The 20,751-nt window shown below is 49.4% G+C and overlaps 9 protein-coding genes across 9 annotated transcripts; 6 read left to right on the top strand and 3 right to left on the bottom strand.

The window, feature by feature from the left end:
- Positions 1-219: 219 nt before the first annotated feature.
- HO133_007721 (uncharacterized protein) lies at positions 220-979 on the top strand (the record flags this gene model as incomplete). Its single annotated transcript, XM_037298591.1, has 2 exons — positions 220-258; positions 317-979. The coding sequence occupies 2 exons, from the start codon at positions 220-222 to the stop codon at positions 977-979; spliced, it is 702 nt and encodes a 233-aa protein (XP_037155927.1).
- Positions 980-1,597: 618 nt separating this feature from the next.
- On the bottom strand, positions 1,598-2,391 carry HO133_007720 (uncharacterized protein; the record flags this gene model as incomplete). The annotated part of the gene is made up of 2 exons (XM_037298590.1): positions 1,598-2,129; positions 2,186-2,391. 2 exons carry the CDS (start codon positions 2,389-2,391, stop codon positions 1,598-1,600), a joined length of 738 nt encoding a protein of 245 aa, XP_037155926.1.
- A 1,546-nt stretch (positions 2,392-3,937) lies between these two features.
- Positions 3,938-4,996, top strand: HO133_007719 (uncharacterized protein; the record flags this gene model as incomplete). Its single annotated transcript, XM_037298589.1, has 2 exons — positions 3,938-4,491; positions 4,546-4,996. The coding sequence occupies 2 exons, from the start codon at positions 3,938-3,940 to the stop codon at positions 4,994-4,996; spliced, it is 1,005 nt and encodes a 334-aa protein (XP_037155925.1).
- Positions 4,997-5,875: 879 nt separating this feature from the next.
- Positions 5,876-6,576, top strand: HO133_007718 (uncharacterized protein; the record flags this gene model as incomplete). The annotated part of the gene is made up of 3 exons (XM_037298588.1): positions 5,876-5,908; positions 5,992-6,340; positions 6,449-6,576. The coding sequence occupies 3 exons, from the start codon at positions 5,876-5,878 to the stop codon at positions 6,574-6,576; spliced, it is 510 nt and encodes a 169-aa protein (XP_037155924.1).
- A 691-nt stretch (positions 6,577-7,267) lies between these two features.
- On the top strand, positions 7,268-8,768 carry HO133_007717 (uncharacterized protein; the record flags this gene model as incomplete). The annotated part of the gene is made up of 3 exons (XM_037298587.1): positions 7,268-7,379; positions 7,651-8,534; positions 8,616-8,768. 3 exons carry the CDS (start codon positions 7,268-7,270, stop codon positions 8,766-8,768), a joined length of 1,149 nt encoding a protein of 382 aa, XP_037155923.1.
- A 655-nt stretch (positions 8,769-9,423) lies between these two features.
- Positions 9,424-13,248, bottom strand: HO133_007716 (uncharacterized protein; the record flags this gene model as incomplete). Its single annotated transcript, XM_037298586.1, has 4 exons — positions 9,424-9,862; positions 9,917-10,050; positions 11,412-13,065; positions 13,121-13,248. The coding sequence occupies 4 exons, from the start codon at positions 13,246-13,248 to the stop codon at positions 9,424-9,426; spliced, it is 2,355 nt and encodes a 784-aa protein (XP_037155922.1).
- A 1,879-nt stretch (positions 13,249-15,127) lies between these two features.
- On the top strand, positions 15,128-15,964 carry HO133_007715 (uncharacterized protein; the record flags this gene model as incomplete). Its single annotated transcript, XM_037298585.1, has 2 exons — positions 15,128-15,616; positions 15,704-15,964. 2 exons carry the CDS (start codon positions 15,128-15,130, stop codon positions 15,962-15,964), a joined length of 750 nt encoding a protein of 249 aa, XP_037155921.1.
- A 1,720-nt stretch (positions 15,965-17,684) lies between these two features.
- On the top strand, positions 17,685-19,283 carry HO133_007714 (uncharacterized protein; the record flags this gene model as incomplete). Its single annotated transcript, XM_037298584.1, has 2 exons — positions 17,685-17,767; positions 17,822-19,283. 2 exons carry the CDS (start codon positions 17,685-17,687, stop codon positions 19,281-19,283), a joined length of 1,545 nt encoding a protein of 514 aa, XP_037155920.1.
- A 284-nt stretch (positions 19,284-19,567) lies between these two features.
- HO133_007713 (uncharacterized protein) lies at positions 19,568-20,189 on the bottom strand (the record flags this gene model as incomplete). The annotated part of the gene is made up of 2 exons (XM_037298583.1): positions 19,568-19,801; positions 19,896-20,189. 2 exons carry the CDS (start codon positions 20,187-20,189, stop codon positions 19,568-19,570), a joined length of 528 nt encoding a protein of 175 aa, XP_037155919.1.
- Between the last annotated feature and the right edge of the window lie 562 nt (positions 20,190-20,751).

Raw genomic sequence — 20,751 nt, 5'->3', positions numbered from 1 at the left:
TTTCACCGACATCATTTCGGACTTTTTGACCGCCACAGCGATTTGCTAGCAAGAATTGCGTGATCCGATCAGCGGCATTGAAAAGTAATTACAAGTACATGGCATTTTTGGTGTCCGCTGATTAGATAACTTTAAATCTCCGGCAATCTTAATCCCTGTCACGGCCATGAGATCGGTCGTCGATCATTGTCAATACAGGTACAACTTCCTGCAGGAGGAATGTCATCAGCAGCGCTCGTAGGTTGCACTGGGCTTGTGGTAGCTATTCCAAACCTGAGATCGACTTCTCCAGCTACTCAGACTGAATAACATATAGGGTTCCCACATCCTCACGACCCTCACGTCTCTCTCCTCTCATCCCACTATCCATGCAATAGCTCGCCGCGACCTCCCAACATCTTCAGCCAACGTTCACCCTCTCATCGAACCTGACAGCTCAAAATGGCCTTCCAGTCTCCAATCTCTCTCCCCAACCCCAAACATCTTCCTCTCCGGCCTCGGCACCACCAAAGCGCAAGCGGGCTCCTTCGAAGCCCAGCGCAAAGTAGACTACGATCTCAATGTTTCTCTCGCTAAGGCTGCAAAGGAGTCCGGAGTCAAAGTTTACGTACTCATCTCATCGGCTGGCGTCTCCACCAAATCTTTGTTCCCGTACGGCAAGATGAAGGCCGAATTGGATGAAGCGGTTCAAGAGCTTGGGTTTCCTCACACAATCCTAGTGAAGCCAGGGCTGCTAGTCGGACCGAGGAAGGATAGTCGGCCTATGGAGGCAGCCTTCCGGGTTGTAGCAAAGGGACTAGGCGCGATAAGTAAGGGGTGGTTGACAGACTGGTGGGCACAGGATGCGGATGTTATTGGCAGGGCTGCTGTTGCGGCTGGGATGCAATGCGTGGAGGGCAAAAGAGACGAGGGGGTTTGGGTGGTCAGTCAGAACGACATTATCAGATTGGGTAGGACGGAGTGGAAAGGCGAGACATGACTGGGCAAACATGTTCCGGGACACTCATTTCATTGAGTGCGTCTCTAGACTCAAGAAATAACCACAGATTCATTGGAAGTCAGCAAAGTTGACGCTCTGACGAACGCTCACTCCGATGTCTTCGAAAAGTGTCATTTCACGTTTTTTGGGGGACCTTTCCTTACTCCACTCATCCGCTGTGTTTAGCAATGCTTGCTTCCTTTGCTCAAAGCACTGCCACACCACACATCAAGTCCATCAACCTGTCCTGTTCTTCATTACTCAGATCAAATTCATCTTCCTTAACTTTGAAGCCTTTCCTCTGCCTTTCTTCATACTCCTCCATGCCTACCTCATGATATGCACTACCCAAATCTTTAGCGACGCGAGCATCCCACGCTTGTTCGTGGATCTTATTGTCATCTCCCGCTACCCCCATGATACCTGCCTTCTTCTCACTATCTTTGCGTTTTGGCTCCAGTCGATCTACGCTTTTTGCCCCATGTGGGCGGGGATGACCGCCGGTGTGCTTAATGATATACTCTTTGTCGAGCTCGAAGCAGAGTGTGTCCTAGGTAGGAGAGCCGTTCAGGCCTTTGCGACGGCATCCATCGATGCGCGCTATGTTGCTGTCAGGGTTTATTTCTGGGACTGTGGCATGGCTTTTCTTCGCCTTTTCGGCGATGGGGGCCTGAGGGTTTTGTCGCCCTCGGCGTCCTCGGTGTCTAAGGGAAATATCTTGGAATCTGGCAGCACGTTTTTGCCGAGCACGTATGCGGCCTTTTCGATGTCGACGGCGGAGACTCCTATGCCGGATTGTTTCTCCAGACGCTCTCGGAGCTCGGCTACTCTTTCGAAGAGGGTTTTGTATTCTTTGATTGTGTAATTGATTTTTCGATCCCAGCCTTTCGATTTGGCGTCCTCCCAGTGTAGGTAGCGGTAGAGTTCGTCGGAAAAGAACGGAACTCTTACGGGGTCGTAGCACGACAGTAGTAGTGACGACGTTGCGGGCCCGATTCCCTTCAGCTTATTGAGGGCTGTGATAGACTTGCCATAGTCGTCTTTATCCACCTCGTATACCTCGAATGCTTTCTTCGTCGTCTCACGGACGTCTGTGACGCTGTTCGACGCGACGAGCTTGGTAAGATTAGGACGGTAGGTACCATGTTTTCTATAATCATCGAGTTATAAGCTGCTGAGGTTTGCGAAGGAATATGTCAGACGCACAGTTTCCATTCGACTAGGCTTGTCAATTCTGTCTTTTCAAGGAATGATTCGCCATTCTTTTTGCGCTGAACGAGAGTTTCAGGGACCGTGCTGAGGCGTAGCTGTTCGAGACCTCGGATCTTGTCTGGGATGTGAGAGTCGTAGCTCAGAAGGTGGGTGCGGAGGGTGTCAAAGGAGATTTGAGAGGCGCTATCGTTGGCTTTCATGGTGCAGATTGTGAGTCAGTGTCGGGACTCTTAACTCCTACCTGTTTTGATCCTTCAGATTTGCAGATAGCAGATATGGCAAGAGCTATGTATGACGTCTTTGTTTACTTTGCGCAAGACGCTTCACGCGGCTGCGCTTGTCTCTTGCCTTAGCCCAATCAGTCTTTCACCTTTCAATTGGCCAATTCCTAACGCCGAGTTCATCGACCAGCATTGCGCGAAGAGATTGGTCAACACATATTAACTAACAATGAATGCGTGAGCACAGGCATAGAAGCTGGCGTTGCGCCCCATGCCCAGATATCACAAATGAAATGGACAATGACCAGACGGCACCAAAAGCGCAACCATGCGGAGAATTTTCACCTTTGCCTTACTGCTTGTTGCGCTAAGGTCTTTGCCTGGTAGTATGCCCAACAGCTTTTGCCCGTCTCAAACGTCGCAGATGATGATCATGGCGTGTATCCCCTGTCATTGATGGCGATATGCCTTCACGATACCTCGCCATGTTATGCTGCAACACTCACCACGCTCTCCTCCCCCAACATGAAGATCAGTACCCCCCTAGCTGCCAGTTATGTGCCAAGACACGTCATGCTCTGCGTCCTGCACCGCTACGACCGCTTGCGGTCCAGGGCGGACTGATGCTGATACGCCCGCTACCAGCTGCCGAGGCTGTTGCACAAATTGTGATATAGGATCATACGAGACTATCCGTATCTTGGTAAAATGTTCTCACCTGTACTCTTGAATGCGGAAACGAAAGCGCATCAGCACCTCCAACTATCTGCATACTACCAGTTTCCGCCAAGTGTCCAGTAAAGCTGGTTGTTCATGCTTACACATGCGCCGCATGCTTGTACAGTAGCAGAAGACTGGCTCCAATCTTTACGGCTTCGACATTGCCCTCTATGATCATGCTGGCTGAGTATGAGAACAAAAAGTCTTTTACTATCCCATTACAGGGGTTGTTACTGTTCTATTTCTTGCGGCGCCACAAACGTTTGCTTGCATCTCGAGAGGTACGATCTAAGCTGCAATAGTCCTCATCTTTCTCGTAAAAAATTGCCTAACCTTTGATTGGATTTGGGTCTTCATCGGAATCTGCATTCCTAACAAACTACCGCTTGAGCTCAGCCAGAGGATCGCACAGTATCTGGGCTCTCTCATGCCATAAGAGCTCGAGCCTTTTCCAAAGACTTGTTAAGCATTCTGGTGTCTTGCTAGACTACCCAGTGTCTGTTGCGACCTTGGCATGGGACTGGCGGATCGACCCTACGTATCCCTGAGGGTCTGTCGCAAAGGGCTATCTCGTCTCTGAAGGCAGAACACATCAGCGCATACCGGTCTGGAACAGCATGTGATATGCTAACTGTCCGACGGCCAATCTCCTGCTATGGTTCGTTTTCCAACCACGTGGCCTATTCGAACAGTGAAGTCGCTTGGACCGACAATATTACATCTACTATGCACGTTCTGACTCTCGAAGACGGTGGCTGTTGTTTGACAAAACAGGGTGATGGAAAGGCACTGACCAAGTTCAATGATGGCTGTCACCACTCTCACCGGCGAACGCCGGATCACTGATCTCGTAAAGGAACTGGAACATCTGTTTCAATTGAGTCCTACAAACATCGAAAAGATTATGGTGGCCAAGGAAACTCTTGCTGTACTACACAGACCTTCGACATCGAAACCAACGCAGGTTGGTGTGCCAACGTGGACATTGAATGTTCGTACTCCGCTCCGTTTCGCCGCTAGTCTCCATCGATCACTTGAGCAAGCACTGAGAACATGCGATCTAGAAATCGTGCTCGACTGCTCTAAAGTATTACTGGTGATTTGTGAACGAGTGACTGAAGCAAAGGCTATTTACTCCAGGCGCTTCAGTCTTGAGGGCCAGGTCCACGCTGAAGGCGCCTTGGATTTGTCAAACACAGAGACTTATGCTAAACACTCTGAAAGAGCACACCCACTGATGCCAATAGATGGGCAACCGTCTGGTCCTACTCGACAGTCAGGGAACGGAAACCTTTCACGACTGCTTGCGAGATGCATGGTGCATGGTGTGCAATACAAGCAAGGCCGCGACGACTTGCGGTGCAAAGAATACTAATATGAAACTTACTCAAAACGTGACCTGGAGAGGTCCAGCGTGTTTTCCTGGAACGACATTGCATACTGCCAAGCCCAACACTACAGCAATTACACATGCTTGGACGTCATCGACTTTTCGAAATCGTTCACGGCCGCCGCAATTATAAGCAAGGGACTGCAATTCGGCCTTACCTTCATAGGACGAGAGCGACGAGGGCTTCCGAACGGTTGGGGGATGATGCAATCGCTCTTCCTCGGAGACGAGGGGTTCCTGGTCAATGCATGCCAACATGGGTTCTTTGTCTGGGCCTTTTACAAATATCATGGAATGACCGAGATAGATGCAGGATTCAAAGAGAAACGCGAAGAGGCAAAAAATATAGAGAGGGTCCTTGGTGTCGATGTTGGCCTGGCAATGACTGACTGCTTAATTTTCTGGCTGCTTGTGCTGTACACGAGGGGAAACAACGATAACACATCAGACTCAGTACCACCAGGCACCACGTGAGTCCATAGCCCTCTAGCAGTAGCCAAATGACGGTATTACCCTCATGTTTTTGGATTTAGTCTTGAGAATCAGAAAGCGCCTAACCACCTTTTCCTTGCTCGCTTGGAGTCTCCGAAAGCCTCATTCTTCCTTGGTCTGGAATAACTTTGAATTCAGTCTAACCGAACCCTTACCTTGAATCTCAATGGAGATTTTGCACCCAGTTAATTCAGGCTATAAATTATACACCGGCCTAAGATTCTATACTTGAGTGGAAGGAGAATGTATACAGAGATCGATATCTCGGAGCTTTTCTCTAGCCAAAGTACGAATTTGGATTACATCTAGACATGAAACCAAGCAGAGAATAAAATTGTTCCCTTTGGAATGACGAACAGAGTTTCGAGTTCTCTGGCATCAAGGCTCGAGTCTTAGCGCTGGAACAGGCTTTTCTGACTGCTTCCTCATAACTTCATCTTCTCAAGTACATCAACAACTTTCTCCACCATTGCTGCCACTGTCACTTGACCAGGACCAAGTCATGGAGGCTTCAATGCAGACTTCCACAGATAATCTGATGGTCGCTTGTCCTTTTCGACGGCACTCGATGAGCGGCGCAAACTGTAAGGTGTTTTCACGGATGTTAACGGAAGTGAGCAACTGACACTGACTGTGCGTCTAGTATCCGCAGCCTCTCCGTCACCCTCTCGCCCTATGAGCTTCGGGAGTTCCGTTGTTGGATCGATCAAGTGGACTTTCGCTGCGACTTGCCCAGCAGGATTCCGCTGGAGATCGCCTACTAGATTCTCGGATCCTTGGCTCGCTCCTACTACCGTAGAAGGGATGAATTCTTCCGGGGACGTTGTCGCGATACTATACAGTCGGTCGCAGGAAGACAGCATGGAGGAGAAGTTGGACGCTGAAGAGCGAGAAGTCAGTTGAGTGCCGCGTCAGGTTACACGTGTCATCATTTGAACAAGGTCCTCGGCATGACGTAAGGATCATGACCGGTATAGACACAGATTACCTTGTTGATTTCGAAAGATGGTTCAACCCCTGGGGCTTCTACTTCACAAGACCTTGGCTCGAGCTGGGCAGAGGTGATTCAGGTCCAATATTACCCACAGCAAAACCAATTACCTCTCAAGACGGAGCGATATCATACGATCGCTGTGGCCCTTGGACTCGCTAGACCTCTTCTTCCGGAAAGACGTTGCATACTATCAAGAGGGGTCCATGGCCAACTTATTGATGACCTGCCGAATCACGATATCGACTTTGCTGCTAATATGGGTACCGAGTACGATTCGAGATTCGACCAAAGCCTCGGACTGGCGAGGAGTAACCATCACCGAGAAGAAGTTGGTAGGATCTTCTTTCTTGGATGACGAGAACTTCCTGGTCAACGTTTGCAACCGTAGCTTCCTGTTTTGGTGCTTCAACAGAGGTACTATCATGGAAAATGAACACCAGTCTACGCACAGCATCGCCAGGACAAGATGCAGAAGCGCTTAGAGGGGCAGCAAGTTCAAGACGCAAAGGCGATCGAACGTATCTTAAGGCAGGAAGAAGGTGAAGGCTGCATGGCACTTGGAGAGTGACAAGGCCAAGGTCGACGATAGACTGCAGGAATGCATGAGATGCTGAGGGACTCTACGCTAACATTAACAACACTGGCAGACTTACAGCAGCAATGCGCACTAGATAGGTTCTTGACATAGGGTCATTATGTATCAGCCAACAATCTCAATGTAAATTGAGACTTCGGAAATATTTTGAATGAACGCACGTCTTACTAAGATCGGTTACTTTTTGCATGGTACTGTTATTGTAGTGCCTTCCAACTTGCTATCTTCACCGTGATCATCTAACAAACGACAGTAGGTCACATAGAAGCAGACACCGGCATGTCTTATCGACTTCTATCGCAAGAAGCGAAGGTGTCGCCTCTCCGAGCCAAATGCGGAGGTCGGAACGAGGGCTGTTGTTACGAGTACAGCGACTGCGGAGCTTAGTGTGCGAGCGCGATTTCCTCCTCACTGCTTCGGTAACACACCAGATTTTGCAAACACTAGAGAGACGGCCCAGATGTTTTCCAAGGCGGCGCCGCGTTTTTGTCCGGCGTCCGTCTAACGGCCTAGGACCTTCCTAGATAGGCATTAGCGTCAGATTCTCCTCCGTATGAGGCTTATCGAATCCGCATATAGTGGATACTTGAGTCTAGTACTACCCTTCACTCTGCATGGTATTTCAAGACACCAACATCGCTCCATTTACACCGTATCAATCGCGATGGCCGGCGGTGCTCCTGTTCCTGTTCCGACATCGGATCCCGATGAGAAGATCCTTAGCATTGCGGACCTGGAGAAGGCGGCTTCTACGAAACTTGGAAAGACTGCGAGAGGTAAATGTGAAGTTCTTACTATGCTTCGATTTTTGTGGCGCTGTCGTGGTATCTGGTCGACCTGTCTTATGCCTGCGATTGCATGAGAACGTTGGGAATGTGTTCTTGAAATCGATCACGTGGACGGGAAAAGGAGGAGGAGACCAACACTCTGCGTCATTGATATGCCGACTAGATCCTCTGCTTCGACAAAAGAGACATTGAAATTTGCGATGACTGCTTGCTTTCGTTCCGCGCATGATACACGCATTGACCGTTCTTGTGGTTTCAGAATTCTACAACTCCGGCTCGACGGACCAAGTCACTATCCACGAGAACTCAACCGCCTTCTCTAAATACCGCTTGAGGCCAAGGGTGCTGGTCGATGTGTCGGGCGTCGACACTTCCACTACCGCCTTTGGCCGCTCCATCTCATTCCCGCTCTCAGTTTCCCCAGCAGGTCTGCAGGCAATGGCTCACCCGGACGGCGAGCTAGGAACCAGCAAAGCATGTGCTAGAAAAGGGGTTAACATGGCCATATCGTCATTCTCAAACCATAGCATCGAAGATGTGAGGTCTGCCGCGGCGGAGATCGGACCCATAGACCATGCAGTACAATTGTACACGATGCGCGACCGTGAGCTCGAAGAACGAATAATTAGAAAAGCAGAAGCGGCGGGTTGCAAGGCTATATTCCTTACTGCCGATTCGCCTGTCTTGGGTGTCCGTTACAACGAGTGGAAGAATGACTTCAGAACACCCGAGGGACTTGGATTTCCGGTCATCGAGTGGACTTCCGAGGAAGTCCGATCGCGAACTCACGACTCGGGCTTCGTAGCCTTCAACGACGACTCGCACAGCTGGGCAAGGGATATTCCGTGGTTGAAAGCGAGGACGAAGATGCAGATTTGGATTAAAGGCGTGCTGACCGCTGAAGATACGGAGTTGGCGGTGGAGCACGGGTGCGATGGGATCATCGTAAGTAATCATGGCGGGAGGCAGCTCGATGGTGTGATGCCCACTTTAGATGCCTTGCCAGAGTGCGTGGAAGCGGCGAAGGGAAGGATTGCCGTGCACGTAGACGGAGGATTCAGGTCTGGGACGGATATTTTCAAGGCATTGGCGCTCGGAGCAAATTGCTGTTGGGTGGGAAGACCTGCAATATGGGGCCTCGCGGTGAGTATCTTCCCCCACTGGCATGATACTGGGAGTGGCATGCAACCCTGGTACTCGACTGATGTGTCAATGGTGATGTAGTACGACGGAGAAGCGGGGGTGGATCTTATGCTTGAGACTATGCATAATGAATTCCGCCGATGTATGCAATTGACAGGCTGCAGGACTGTTAAAGACATTAACAAGACTTGCTTGGCAAGAGTCAATGCTGATGGGATACTGAAGAGATTATGAGGTTTGCTTGAGATGGCCAGAGCAGAGGAGGCAAGACATTGATATTGCTGGCTAGTTCAGGCAGGCTTCCGATCAAGGGGGTATTTGCTATCATACTGAGCAGTAAGCCAAACATGATTGTCAGAACATGAAAGTTGCTTTCCAATAGAGACGTATATTGACTTTTTAGAGAATGAATGTCAGAACGAAGTCGTTGAAACACTACCACTTTCTCGAGAGCAACATTAGGCAAAGCATCTGATGGCCCTGAGCAAGGATACCATCGCGTTTATAAACGTGACAGATCCAGTCCAGTCGCACGTGCATTCCATAAATCGACAACATTTAAGTCTCAGCATCAACGTCCTTGGCCACTGCCACCCTTTTTGGCTATCTGCCTCATCCTTCCTAAGAAGAAGGCATGCGCGAATTCTGCACGACGACCTTTGAAGCCGATAGCAGCGGATCGGTTGTAGATTCGTTAAAAATAAAACTGTACGTGTGAGAGGCTGTTCGTTGATAAGCCGCTGGAGCAGAAAAGGGGTGCTCAGTGATGACTCTCCCTGTCAAAGACTCCGCCAAGATTTCCTTGACGTACCCTTCCGGAAGTGTAAAAGAAATTAGGATGCTCCGCTTGAGGTAGCCTCATTCGAAGAACGCCAACAATCCATCATGCTTAATCAGCAACACCTGCCAAAGTAATTGCAGGAGATCTATACAGATCCGCTACTCCCATCTCCAAACCACTAGGCTCGTCGAACATCTTAACATGCGCCTCTTTGTAAAGTGCCCGCTGCCACATAACATGCTCGACCCCTACAAGCATATTGGCAAGATCGATCCATTTCAGCCCTGGTACCATGGTCGAGTACGCCCTTATTTCAAGTCCAGTGTACAGTGTAGGGAGCGTCGTGAATACGTATGGGTCCGGAAACATGTAGACGTCACCATGTTTGAACATGGCGGCATGCGCGGCCGAAAGACATGCTTCTAGAGTGTTGCGCATTGGGGGCCCGTCGATGAGACTCCCGGTGACGATGACGATGACGATTTGGGTTTGCGGGATGCTGTAATGGATTATTTGGGAGGCGTTCAGGGGGTCGAGGTGGGTGCTGCTGGGATTTTGTCAGCATCCAGGCGTTCAATCATTGTATGTGAGAGTTTGAGACTTCAATCGCAGTGTGATGCCTTCTGAGAGAGCTTTGCTTGGTGGTTTCGTTGCTGGCAATGCTGCTATGAGGGAACTGAGCCACCCAACGAGAAAGAAATGCGCCATGAAAGCCTTCTTGAACATCTTGTTCCGCTCGATGAGATTTGAGGAGACTCCTCGACATTGAATTTACAGCGTAAACAGAGACCATCGCGGTAAACCTTGTTGCTTATATCAACGGGAGAGAGGTCGCTTCTGTGATCGTCAGATTCTAGATACTATGCGCTTAAACGGGACCGCGTATGCAGGGACTGACCCCCACGAAATTGACAGACGCGCATACACACACACTGCGGGGAACATGCACGTGAGATACTCGTAGGGAGGAGTGCAGCCCTTTGCTGGCGACCATTTCCGTCGGAGTATAACTCGCCAAGCTGAAGTTTCGACGATTCGTTTCAGGCGCGAAGGATCGACGGTGTACAACAGTACACATCGAGATTGCGAGAATTGAGCCTGGCAATCATGTGGGAATGAATGGGCGAATCCTCTGGTGACCAAGTCCACTAGAGCCTCAATCAGATGCGCTCCAAGGACTGTGGAAGGCTTTCCAGCGACACTGTTCACAGTTGTCTATCTTTCGAGTTGCCGGGCTCCTTTGAAACATCTCGCTGCGACATATTTTTCCCACCTGCTACCACTAAACCATTGCGGGTGGATCCCCGATGAAAAGTGAATGGAGTCCCTCGCATCGTAATGTGGCTCTAAATGCGGCGAAAGCAATTGGGCGCAAATAACTCTCAGCACATTGATATCTTGTCCGGACGGAAACAGAGATAATGTTATAAAAAAGACAAGACGAAAGGAAAGATGACCCAAAGGATCAGTGCCAAGACTGCTCGGTTGAACCTCGGACCTCATCAATAGCTGCTTCCATCGGATTTTCTCCTTTCAACCTCTCACGTGCTGTCGAAGTCTGTACCAGTATAAGAAGGTACCATCAGTGTGCACGGTGATGACACCGCTTCATTCTCCAACTCTAGTTCCTAAGATGAGCATGCCACGAAATTCCTAATGCGTAGCGGTGTGACAGCGCGAGGGCCCATACCAATCTTTCAACCATCACAATTGAGGGCCTGCGTCCGCCGGTTTGCGTTTAAGGCGAAGAACCGTGAGCAGATCGATTGGTACAAGAATGGTTCCCCTAATGGGGACAAGAACTTGGATCTACACGTTCGATGTGGCCTAGACCAAGGACCAACACTATGAGGATAAGGTGAATGCAGAGAGCGAACTCCAGCGATCCTTTTAGCAATTACATTGCGATGGGAACTTAGCCATGGGCTTTCCCATTTGCATGATATGTCTATGTTCTCTGACTCCAGTCTATCACCAGTTGCCGAGCTTGTCTCAGATCCCCGTTTAGCATCCACTCCTGCGGAACGCCTGACCCTGCAGGCAGACTCCCATGGTTATAATACCTCGGGCCGAAGCTGAAGCCTGCAAGTGCCTACGCATCTCACAGCAACTTCGTTGTCGTCCTCGGATGTGGTAACCACGCTGACGTCGTACTTCGCCAGTGGCTGCTCAATCGTCTCATTGACAATAATTCCCTTCTCTCGGTACCACGCTCTTGTAAGCCGCCCACGTATCTCACGGCCCACGGCGTTGTGGAGCTGGCTGGCGCCTTCCTGTGGATCGTAATGTTCTGCCGCAAGGTGTTTGGCAATTTGTCCATCATCGACGAAATCGAGAAAGATGTTTCGTAGGAGGTCGTTTGACTCGACGTTTATAGGCTTGCGAACTTCTTGCCATAGAGTGCGCATGAATTTGTAGGTGGCGACCGCCTGCTCACCCTCATTGAACGGTAGAAACGGCACAATATCTGTTAACCTTCTGGCCAAAGGCGATCCGAACTCTCTCTTGACAATCTGCCTCAATAACCCATTCAGTTCTTTGAAAGGAGCTTTGTCCTGCTGTCCTTCGCTTCTGTCCTTGAGATGGTCATCCCAGAACTTGATCATGGCTGGCACGCCCAAGTTTACCGCTAGGACCCAGATACTCTTTGAGCAATCCAGCGACTTGTTGTTGCGGCGATCAGTGTATTTTCCCTCAAATAGCAGAAGCAGTGATTGGCGTACATCTTCTGTGGTCTTGTCAAATTCGTCTAGGAAGATTACGTTTCTTGCACCAGCATGTTGCGCAAGGTGAGCGCTGAGTGGGGAACCCTGTTGCCATCCCTCATAACCGGCATGCATGCCCAATAAATCGGTACTATGGTGCAATACAGAGCAGTCTACCGTCAGGATCGGAAGCGATAAGAGATGACCGAGGCTACTGGCTAGCTCGGTCTTCCCATGACCGCTAGGACCCGTGAAGAGCAAGACGAGCGGTTGCGTGGTGCCGTATAAGAGACGACTGGCAACGGCTTCTTCGACCTGTTTAGTCGCTGTTGTTTGCCCTATGATGCGGTAGGGAAGCTCGAAAAGTGGCATCATGTTGTGGGCATGCGCAACCTGCTTCTTCCTACTCGTTGGCCGCTCAGTACGCTCGGCTTTCCAGAGAAAGTATCGCTGCATGAGGTTGAGGGTCCTACAAAGCGCATCCCGTATCTCTGCTGTACACCACTCGTCACCAACATTCTTAGCTAGCGAATCCTTAGGACCCGCATTCTTTGGACGCGCAACGTAGTCACACCACATATCCCGAGGTATGTCGTTGGGTATTGCACCCATCGATAGCAAAGCGATAACGGTGTCTGTCGTGTCCGAGAGATTGTACTCGGCGCTCATGATCGTATATGCCAATAGAGGCAATCCCGATGGTTGGGCCCTGGCACCTATATTTGCGCCTCTATGGCACAACATGTTCACGATTTCTCGAGAGTTTCGCTCTGCAGCAAAGTACAGTATTGGAAACCTATTCCCATCCTCTGAGGCTGGTGAAGTCGAATCCAGGAGCTCATTCTGCATCACAGACTGATCGTAGCTCCCAAGATAACGTTCGATGCATTTCGGATCCACATGTTTCTGAATTGCCCATGCCAGTCTATTCCACGAAAAGGAATGGCGACCTCTCTGGTGGTCGAGGAGTCCCTCCTTTTCGTATTCTTTGCAGCATGAGAGCTTTCCATTGAATTTGATATCTGGCAAGAAGAGTGGTAGAGCGCTAGGTTTCACACCTCATCAGGAAAGGGTCGGATGAGACCATTTTGGAGACTGACCTAGACACCATCTTGGCTTCTCTGGTACGAGGGTCTACGCTGTCCACGTTACGAAGTCTCCGTTGTGCAGCTTGTGCCGCGTTCACAAATGGAGGCGAAGATCCCTGCTGTGAATCATTATGGGCCATGAAGACTGGTATTGCGGCATCCAGTGCCTTAAGGGTTCCTGTTGGGAGCTACGTTTGCTACTGCTGCCTGGAATGGTCGCCTTTGTTCAGAACTATGTTGCTAGCCGTTAGCTGAGACATCGCCGCAGTTCTCCCTGCTATTCGTGCATAGAGAATTTCATTCGCTCTTCATTAGACAGAAAACTGACACAGCTATATATCCATTTGGTTTGAACTATGAGAGTCCCCAAGACTATGGACATTAGACAGCTTGCCGGACATTCAGCTAGTCGCCAGCCCTGCAGCCGATGTGGGTTGGGAAGCTCGACTTTGATTCTGTACCAGGTCCTCTCTTGTCGGGGTAGATCTCCGCAGACTAGTCATTCCTATTTGTCGTCACTACAAAGCCGACTGGCTAGGTGCGTTTCTTTCCTGAGATCCTCTTTTCTACCAGCCTTCATTCATCAAACTGGCAAGTGTGAAATGCCAAACCTTTTGCCAAAGAGCAATCAAAAGTTTGAGTAAAGGAGCCAAAGCATGCCGCAGAGTACGCGAGAGTGAACAGTGAACCATGCTGATATCGCTCCGCGGTTCGCTACAACGATCATAGCAGCAAGCCTCCCGAAACCCTGGCCCCATAATAACCTTGTGTGAGCTGTCTGATTGCTGCACCCTTGCCATATATCCTTCCGAAAATGTTTTCAGGCTTTTCCTTTGCAGACAGCGCTAGTTGTTCTTCCGCATTATAGGATTGTACCCAAGGGATCCAGCTTGTGATTAAGTCGCTTAGGGGAGAACGGAGCGACCAAGTAAATGTTGACGAGTGTATCGAAGCTCCGAACCACGCAAGTATCTCCTTGTATGCTAATCAAGAAGATCTCATCCCTTATAAGGAATAATCCTCGAGTACTTCATCCGAAGATGGTGAGACATCATATGATTCTGGCAGTGTCGGCAAGCTCATCTCAGCTGCCTTGCATAACGATTCTCTCAGATCCATTACCTCGGGCTTTCCTTGCTCATCCAGATGATTCTCCGTGTACGCTACGTCTTTCCACCGGATCATGTCATGAGCTGTCCCAGGCGGTGTCCCGCCCGTGTAGTCCATGGTCTACTCTTTTAATTCCAGGCGATCTTCCGCAGAGGAGAAAACGACGCGGAGCAAGAGCCAGGTATTGGGAATATCTCTCAGAGGTGATGGTAGATGGCGAATGTATGACCACAGTGTCACGCAGACATTCACCGGCGGCGAAAGCGTCCTACTTTCGCCATGTCTCGAGTAGCTTGTGGTGTCTGGATATTTAAATGTGCCCTTGCGAATCGACTTGACACCTCTACGAGAAGTACTAAGAAGTATTGACATATTCATAGGCTCGATGAACTATTGGACCAACCCAGCCCTGACCAAATTCGATTCGCCCAGGCCAGAACCAGCACTCTGAGTTTCCCTTGCGACCCTGCTAGCAGACTGCCCTTCGAACTTTGCAATCAGGTATTCCAGCATTTGGAAGTCTATCAGATTTTCCAGGCCCAGCGTGTTTCTCGTATATGGTCTAAGATATGATCCTCGCCAGAAGTTGTCAAGCCTCTAGCCCTGAAATCGTGGTTCAGCAACTCAGATATTCCTTCACGTACATCAAATGGCCGCTTGTAAGGGGCTCATATCTTAGCAAATGGTCTCACGCCGGGTGGCGAGACCTCCTGGCAAGCGGGGCACATAGACTCTTTGGGCAATGGTACCGCCTTTAGCATGGCTATTGGCAACTAGAAAACTCAATGGCGCGAATACAGCATTCTCTCCCACATTGATTTTGCTGGAAGCATACTTGCCGGGACAGATCGACAAACGGGCTGTATCCAGTTGAAATGTTTAATCTCTGGTAAGCGAGTCAGCCTTTCCATGCCAGTACAAGAAGACGTCCGGCAAATCGCAATTTCGGAGACCACCATCGTGGCGATGACTGTTTCTGGCAAGTGTTGCGCCTGGGACCTGTCCGCTGGCATAGGGAACATGGTGGGCCAATCACCTAAATGCATCGAGACACCTGTCATGGAAGTGCAAATTATGTCTGTTTCCAGAGGGACAGTTGCGATACTACACCGTGGTAGTGAGGAAATGATGGATGTCATTGCCTGGGATATCAATGTTTGCCAGTCGCATTGTTTCCGAATAGAGATCAACCAAGGAGCTATCCTTGGAACGTATAGCTACTTCGTGATAGTTACCTCAGGCGAACAGTCTATCGTCTTCTTCGAGCGGAGTTTTGACTTTGAGTCAGGCTATGTCCGTTACACACGAATCAATCTCAAAGGCCAAATTGAGTCTTCTGGCCGCATGGAGCATCCCGAAGTTGAGGGCTACAGCATACACTCCGAGGATATCAAACCTGTAAGCACGGCTGGGCATGTAACCCTTTGGTCATACTCCCGGAGCCTGCCACTGCTGGATGCTCGGGAGACCAAGAACAATACGTAGGAGATCATACACGTGGTCTACGACACGAAGGCTGACCGACTGGAGCTCCAAAGACACACTGTCGAAGACTCGATCCAGACGCGACTTGCCCGAAAAGATTTTTGTTGGTGGAAAGATGTGGCATGTTGTGACGACGAGACCAACGGATCTGGCGTCCTCGAAGTCCTCGATCTCAAGGCTTCGGTCTGTAAGAAAGCTGAGATGAGTGGTTCAAAACGTGTTTTGGAAAATCTAGAACGTTGCATAGATGAAAGACTCTGATTGGCCTTCGCGACACTGCGTTATTCCAGACGCACAACTACTTCTTTCTTGGCAACGAGAGCTTCTTGATCAGTGTTCGGTATGTGCATATTGACTGTCAGCACACCTCAATGAATGTTGCACGTCGTCGAGCACTGCTATTCGATATCTTCCCATAAAGTGCTTGTTTCCAACTCTGAACGGTGAATGCTAACTCGAAGATCCGTATAACCCTGACTGTTATATCGTCTGGTGCTTCGAAAATTCAATCTGGCCGGTAAACACAAAGGATAGGGCTATGATGCTGGAGAAAAAGAAAAATCGTTTCGAGGAAAAGAAACAAAAAGAGAAGGTTGAGGCAGGCATAACTTGCCCATGAAAATGGATGCACCGATCATGCTAGTGGGTGGTATGTGGGGCAGAGGGTTGACCTTAGACGTGGTTACGATGTTAAGAGCTTGGGAGCGCGGCAGGAAGGTCTTGGAGGCGCAAGGATACGGCGCAATGCAAAGAAGGCCTGTCACCTTAAGCTTGTGCTCTGTCTTGTGTCTAGCGAAATCATAGTTGTTCACACACATAAGAATGAATGTTTCCAAGTCACTTTTCTTTCAAGTTTTGAAGATAGGGATCAGAAACACGTGCATTGTCTACCAATTGCTTCCCAGTATACAGACGAATTTTGGCCATCCAAATCTCGAATTTGGTGTCATTTTCGATCTATTGCTCATCGGTTCTTTCTGGAGTGGTTATGCTGATTGAACTGAGCAGAACATCGCATTTGCATAGATTAGCGAGTATTAATTCCTGGTAAGAGTCTTGCCTGCAAAATTGTTCGATTAAACCATCTTAGTAGGACCCAAGCGCAGGAGGTCAAGTATAACTCGTCTCCTCAGAATTTTCCACCGTCTAGCCATTAGCTTTCTCTCCAACCGCCTCACACAACGCGGCGGCTTTCGGGACAGACCTCACAGCATGCCTTACTCGCCTCTCTCACATTTCATACAACGAGTCTTTTTAGGGAGCCACCCATGCAGATTCAGCTGCCTCAAAGGTCTGTTCTCGCCAGCAAGATATGCAACTCTCGATAAACGCACAGGGTCCTGACAACCAGCTAGGACGAATAAGTGGCTAGATATTAAATCTTGATACGGAGAAGAGGGGACTAACAGCAGAATCTGCAGAGATGGAGACGTGGTCGCTTGCGTACAAGTAGAGACCACCTCTTCAACATCCAGACGACTATTGACACTCTCTCGTCCTCGAAGACCAAAGCGGTACTCATGAACTTTGCTTTTTCCACAGATCGAAGTATTCATTCTTTTCTTCTGCCATCATCATCAATACAACGCCTTCCGATCAGTTTGCCAAAGCAGCCATGTTGTGAGCAAATGCTCATGCCGTAGACGCAGATATGGAGATACGCACTGTCAATGCGTTGAGAACCTTCGTCTAACAGTGATCAAAGACGTAAACCCGTGTAATACCGGTAGCGCTACACTAGCCGTACACGTAATCTATCACCGTTGCCGTATTGGCGAACTTTGAAAAGTTTTCATCAGATATTCAAGCTTTACGTACCGGTTTGCAGGTACCATACAACATACTTTCAGAGCGTTCTCACTCCGCCCTCAACACGTACACTCATTCACGCCGTGGCTAGATTGTGAATTCCCAGCCTGCCAATATCAACGAGCCATCGGCAGTCTTGGATCCTGCAGACTCAAGCTTGTTGATTGTGGAAATGGAAGATTCAAGCCAGGATGGCTGTCAAGCTCTCGTTGCCCTATTTCAAGGGTTGAATGCCAACGCGCTTCAGCGAAGAGCGTCAGTGTACCTTAGATGTCAGCGCATTGCCATATGTGCTGATTAAAGCCATAGACTCAAGGCCTTAGTCAAGACCCTAACGCACCAACAGCTTCGAGAACTACGCATCACACTCGAGGAGGTGGATTTACGCTGTGACATCATTGCGGAGCTTCCTCTCGAACTCAGTCAGGTCATTTTGCAATATCTGCCTCTCTATCAGGCATTCCAAGCTCGAAGAGTATCCTCTAAGTGGAAGCAGATTCTATCATCACCTCAAACAGTGGAATACTTACTCCGAGATTGGTTCCCCGCGCCTGCTGCCGACACAGCTTTGCATATTCCTGATGGCCTCTCTGAAAGCTCCATACTCTCTCTCAAGGCAGAGCACATCAACGCTTACCGTACTGGACACGCCTTCACTTACGCGAGCCACAATTTGAATTGCTTTCCAGACAATTCGGACCCCAGAACGGTGGCCGATCTTGTGGCCTATGCAGATGGTATCATGGCCTGGGCAGACACTACAGATTCCGGCTTTGTCAAATCATTGGACCTCAGGACAGGACAGGAGTGGTCGTTCTTGCCAGAGGCCAGAACTAGAGTAAACGCCATAGCCGTGTCTTCCTCGATGATCGCGGCTTTGGGTTCAGGCAGGTGCCATGTGTGGAAGTTTAGGGCAGGAGACCGATATTGTTTGAGGCTGCCATCCAACAAAGGACAAGAGATTGCCGTTTCGGGCGAGACTTTGGTTATTGTGACGAAGCTTTGGGAACCGACCATTGTTGAAGCGAGCTTTCGCGTTGAAGTTACCACTTGGACATTGAAAGATCAGAGGACATCCTCTTTTTGCGTGGCGTTACCTCCCAAAAAACGCGGGTATACGTTCGATTTTAAAAATATGTTAGACAACACAGGAGAGTCCCTGCTTTTGTTTGAGGGAGTCTACATTCCTGATCACCAACACGACAAGGCAACGCACTTCCACTACATCCGTACCAGCCTCGATGGAGATGTCCTGACTCAAGGTGTCCTCGAAGTCCCTGGCATACAAGACTGTCATGCTTGCTCTGACGATTTCGTACCTAAGGAAGCCAATGGACAAGCTGTGATCTGGTCATTTGCCAAGCGTCAGCGTGAATGTGACAACTTTTCCGAACTGATGCCTATCTCCTACAACTTCCGAGAAGATCGACTAGAATATCGCACGCAGGAAATCACGTGTCTTCGCATCACGAAACCCCAACTAACATCTCCTTTGTTCTACTGGAAGCACGCTGCATACATTCTGAACTCTGACCCTGACATACCTGTCTTGCGGGTCATCGATCTTCAAAACTCGACTTGTAGCGAAGCCGAAATGGGCTTCTCTATCAAGAATCAGAAGTTTGATCTACGACCCTACGAAGAGTACGAGCCGAACCCATTTCTTCTCGGCGATGAGATATTCCTCATCAGCGTCTTTGCGCATGGGTTTGGTGTGTGGTGCTTCGATGCGAACGTTCGAATATTTAATGAAGAGACCCGTTTACAATGATGAACGCAAGAGTAACATAGAGAGACGGCTCCTTTGAAGAAGGACGGAAGAAATTCCAGCTCCGATGATTTTGTTGCCCGCAATCTAGACTAGTCGTCTTTCGCGACATAGAAACAATACTGCCGCCATGCTCATTGTTCGACCCATCTCCAATATTGTTAACTCTAAAACTACTCAAGTGAATACCCACAGAAATGCTTGCCAATCTAGGTAGTCAGCTACCGAAAGTTGAAGAAAAAGCGTACATCCTTAAGCGAATCTTAAGGTCTCCTCTACTCAATCCTTCAAGAACTATATTCAAAATGGCGCAAAATAGCATTCTTTTGGTCGCCTCTCGGTGGGCTACCGGGCCCCTTTTTAGGGGTTTGAATTCCTTTGCGGCGTCCTGTCATGAAACTGTCAAAGTATTTCCGCTGCTCTGGAGCTTTCTTCATCCACTCGAACAGGGTTGCTTTGTCGGCGTAGGCGAGAGCAGTCTCTTCTGGGGGTTTGGGGACGCGGGGCCCGGTACGTTTGAGCTATTCGACTGTACTGGCGGCGGCTGGCATGACAGTATCATAGCTGAACTCACATCGTCAGCAATCTCGGTCCAGAAATTGCGCCAGGTGGTACAGAGAGGCACTTGACGCCATCCACAAGCCCTCTTGATGTGAATTCTTTGGTGACATCATTGGGCGAGTAATTACAAAGGCCGGCTCGTCGCAGACACCCACTACCGTGAGGGCGCGCATTATACAAACTGCATATTTTTGGCATACGTTCCCTCTTTTCATGTCGAAGCGGCGCCAACGTACCGACAAGGTCCTCTTTAACGTCTTGGGATTTGGCTATCTCTCGAGCGGTGATCGAGTCACCGTCAGTAGCACACACGGCCTCGAACAACGGCAACTCGACGGCTACACGCATGGCAAGGTTGATAGGTGGCTGCGGTTGGCAGATTAGGATTTATATCAGCATCATTTGCTTCTGGTATCTGTAATCATCGTGGAACTTGCTCACTTGGTACAATATTCTCTTGGCGGTTTCTAAAGGCTTCTCGGCAGCCAGGGTCAATTTCTGGATGCTTTGTAGCAGTCTCGCATGAGCCTCGGGGTCACATCCTCCAGCATCAGCCTCTGCCGCAGCGGCGACATCGTCTATGATACTGTTTATGGAAACCTTTGAGTTGGAGAAAAGATGTCCAAGCTCAGATCGGGAGATCAATGTTGACCCACGAAATCATTGTATTTCATCTGTCATTTATTTGGCTCCGCTCGGTCACAGTCCGCCGTCCCATTGCCTAAGCGGGGCGACGGGCCGAGGCCTTTCAGTAATCTTACTTGATTACTTTACCTTAATACGATGGCAGAAACCTGAACTCAGCTTTCGCTTAGCGATAAGGCTCAACATGGTGGGTGGCTCGAGTGGTGGAGTAAGTGGGAGGGTAGGATTGCATACCTTGCTGATACCTTAGTAGTACTGCCTGCAT

The sequence above is a fragment of the Letharia lupina genome, assembly GCF_014066315.1.
Source record: "Letharia lupina isolate WasteWater1 chromosome Unknown contig_4, whole genome shotgun sequence".
In the NCBI taxonomy this organism is placed as follows: domain Eukaryota; kingdom Fungi; phylum Ascomycota; class Lecanoromycetes; order Lecanorales; family Parmeliaceae; genus Letharia; species Letharia lupina.
The sequence above is the reverse complement of the archived record's forward strand: the minus strand, read 5'-3'. Positions and strand labels throughout refer to the sequence as shown.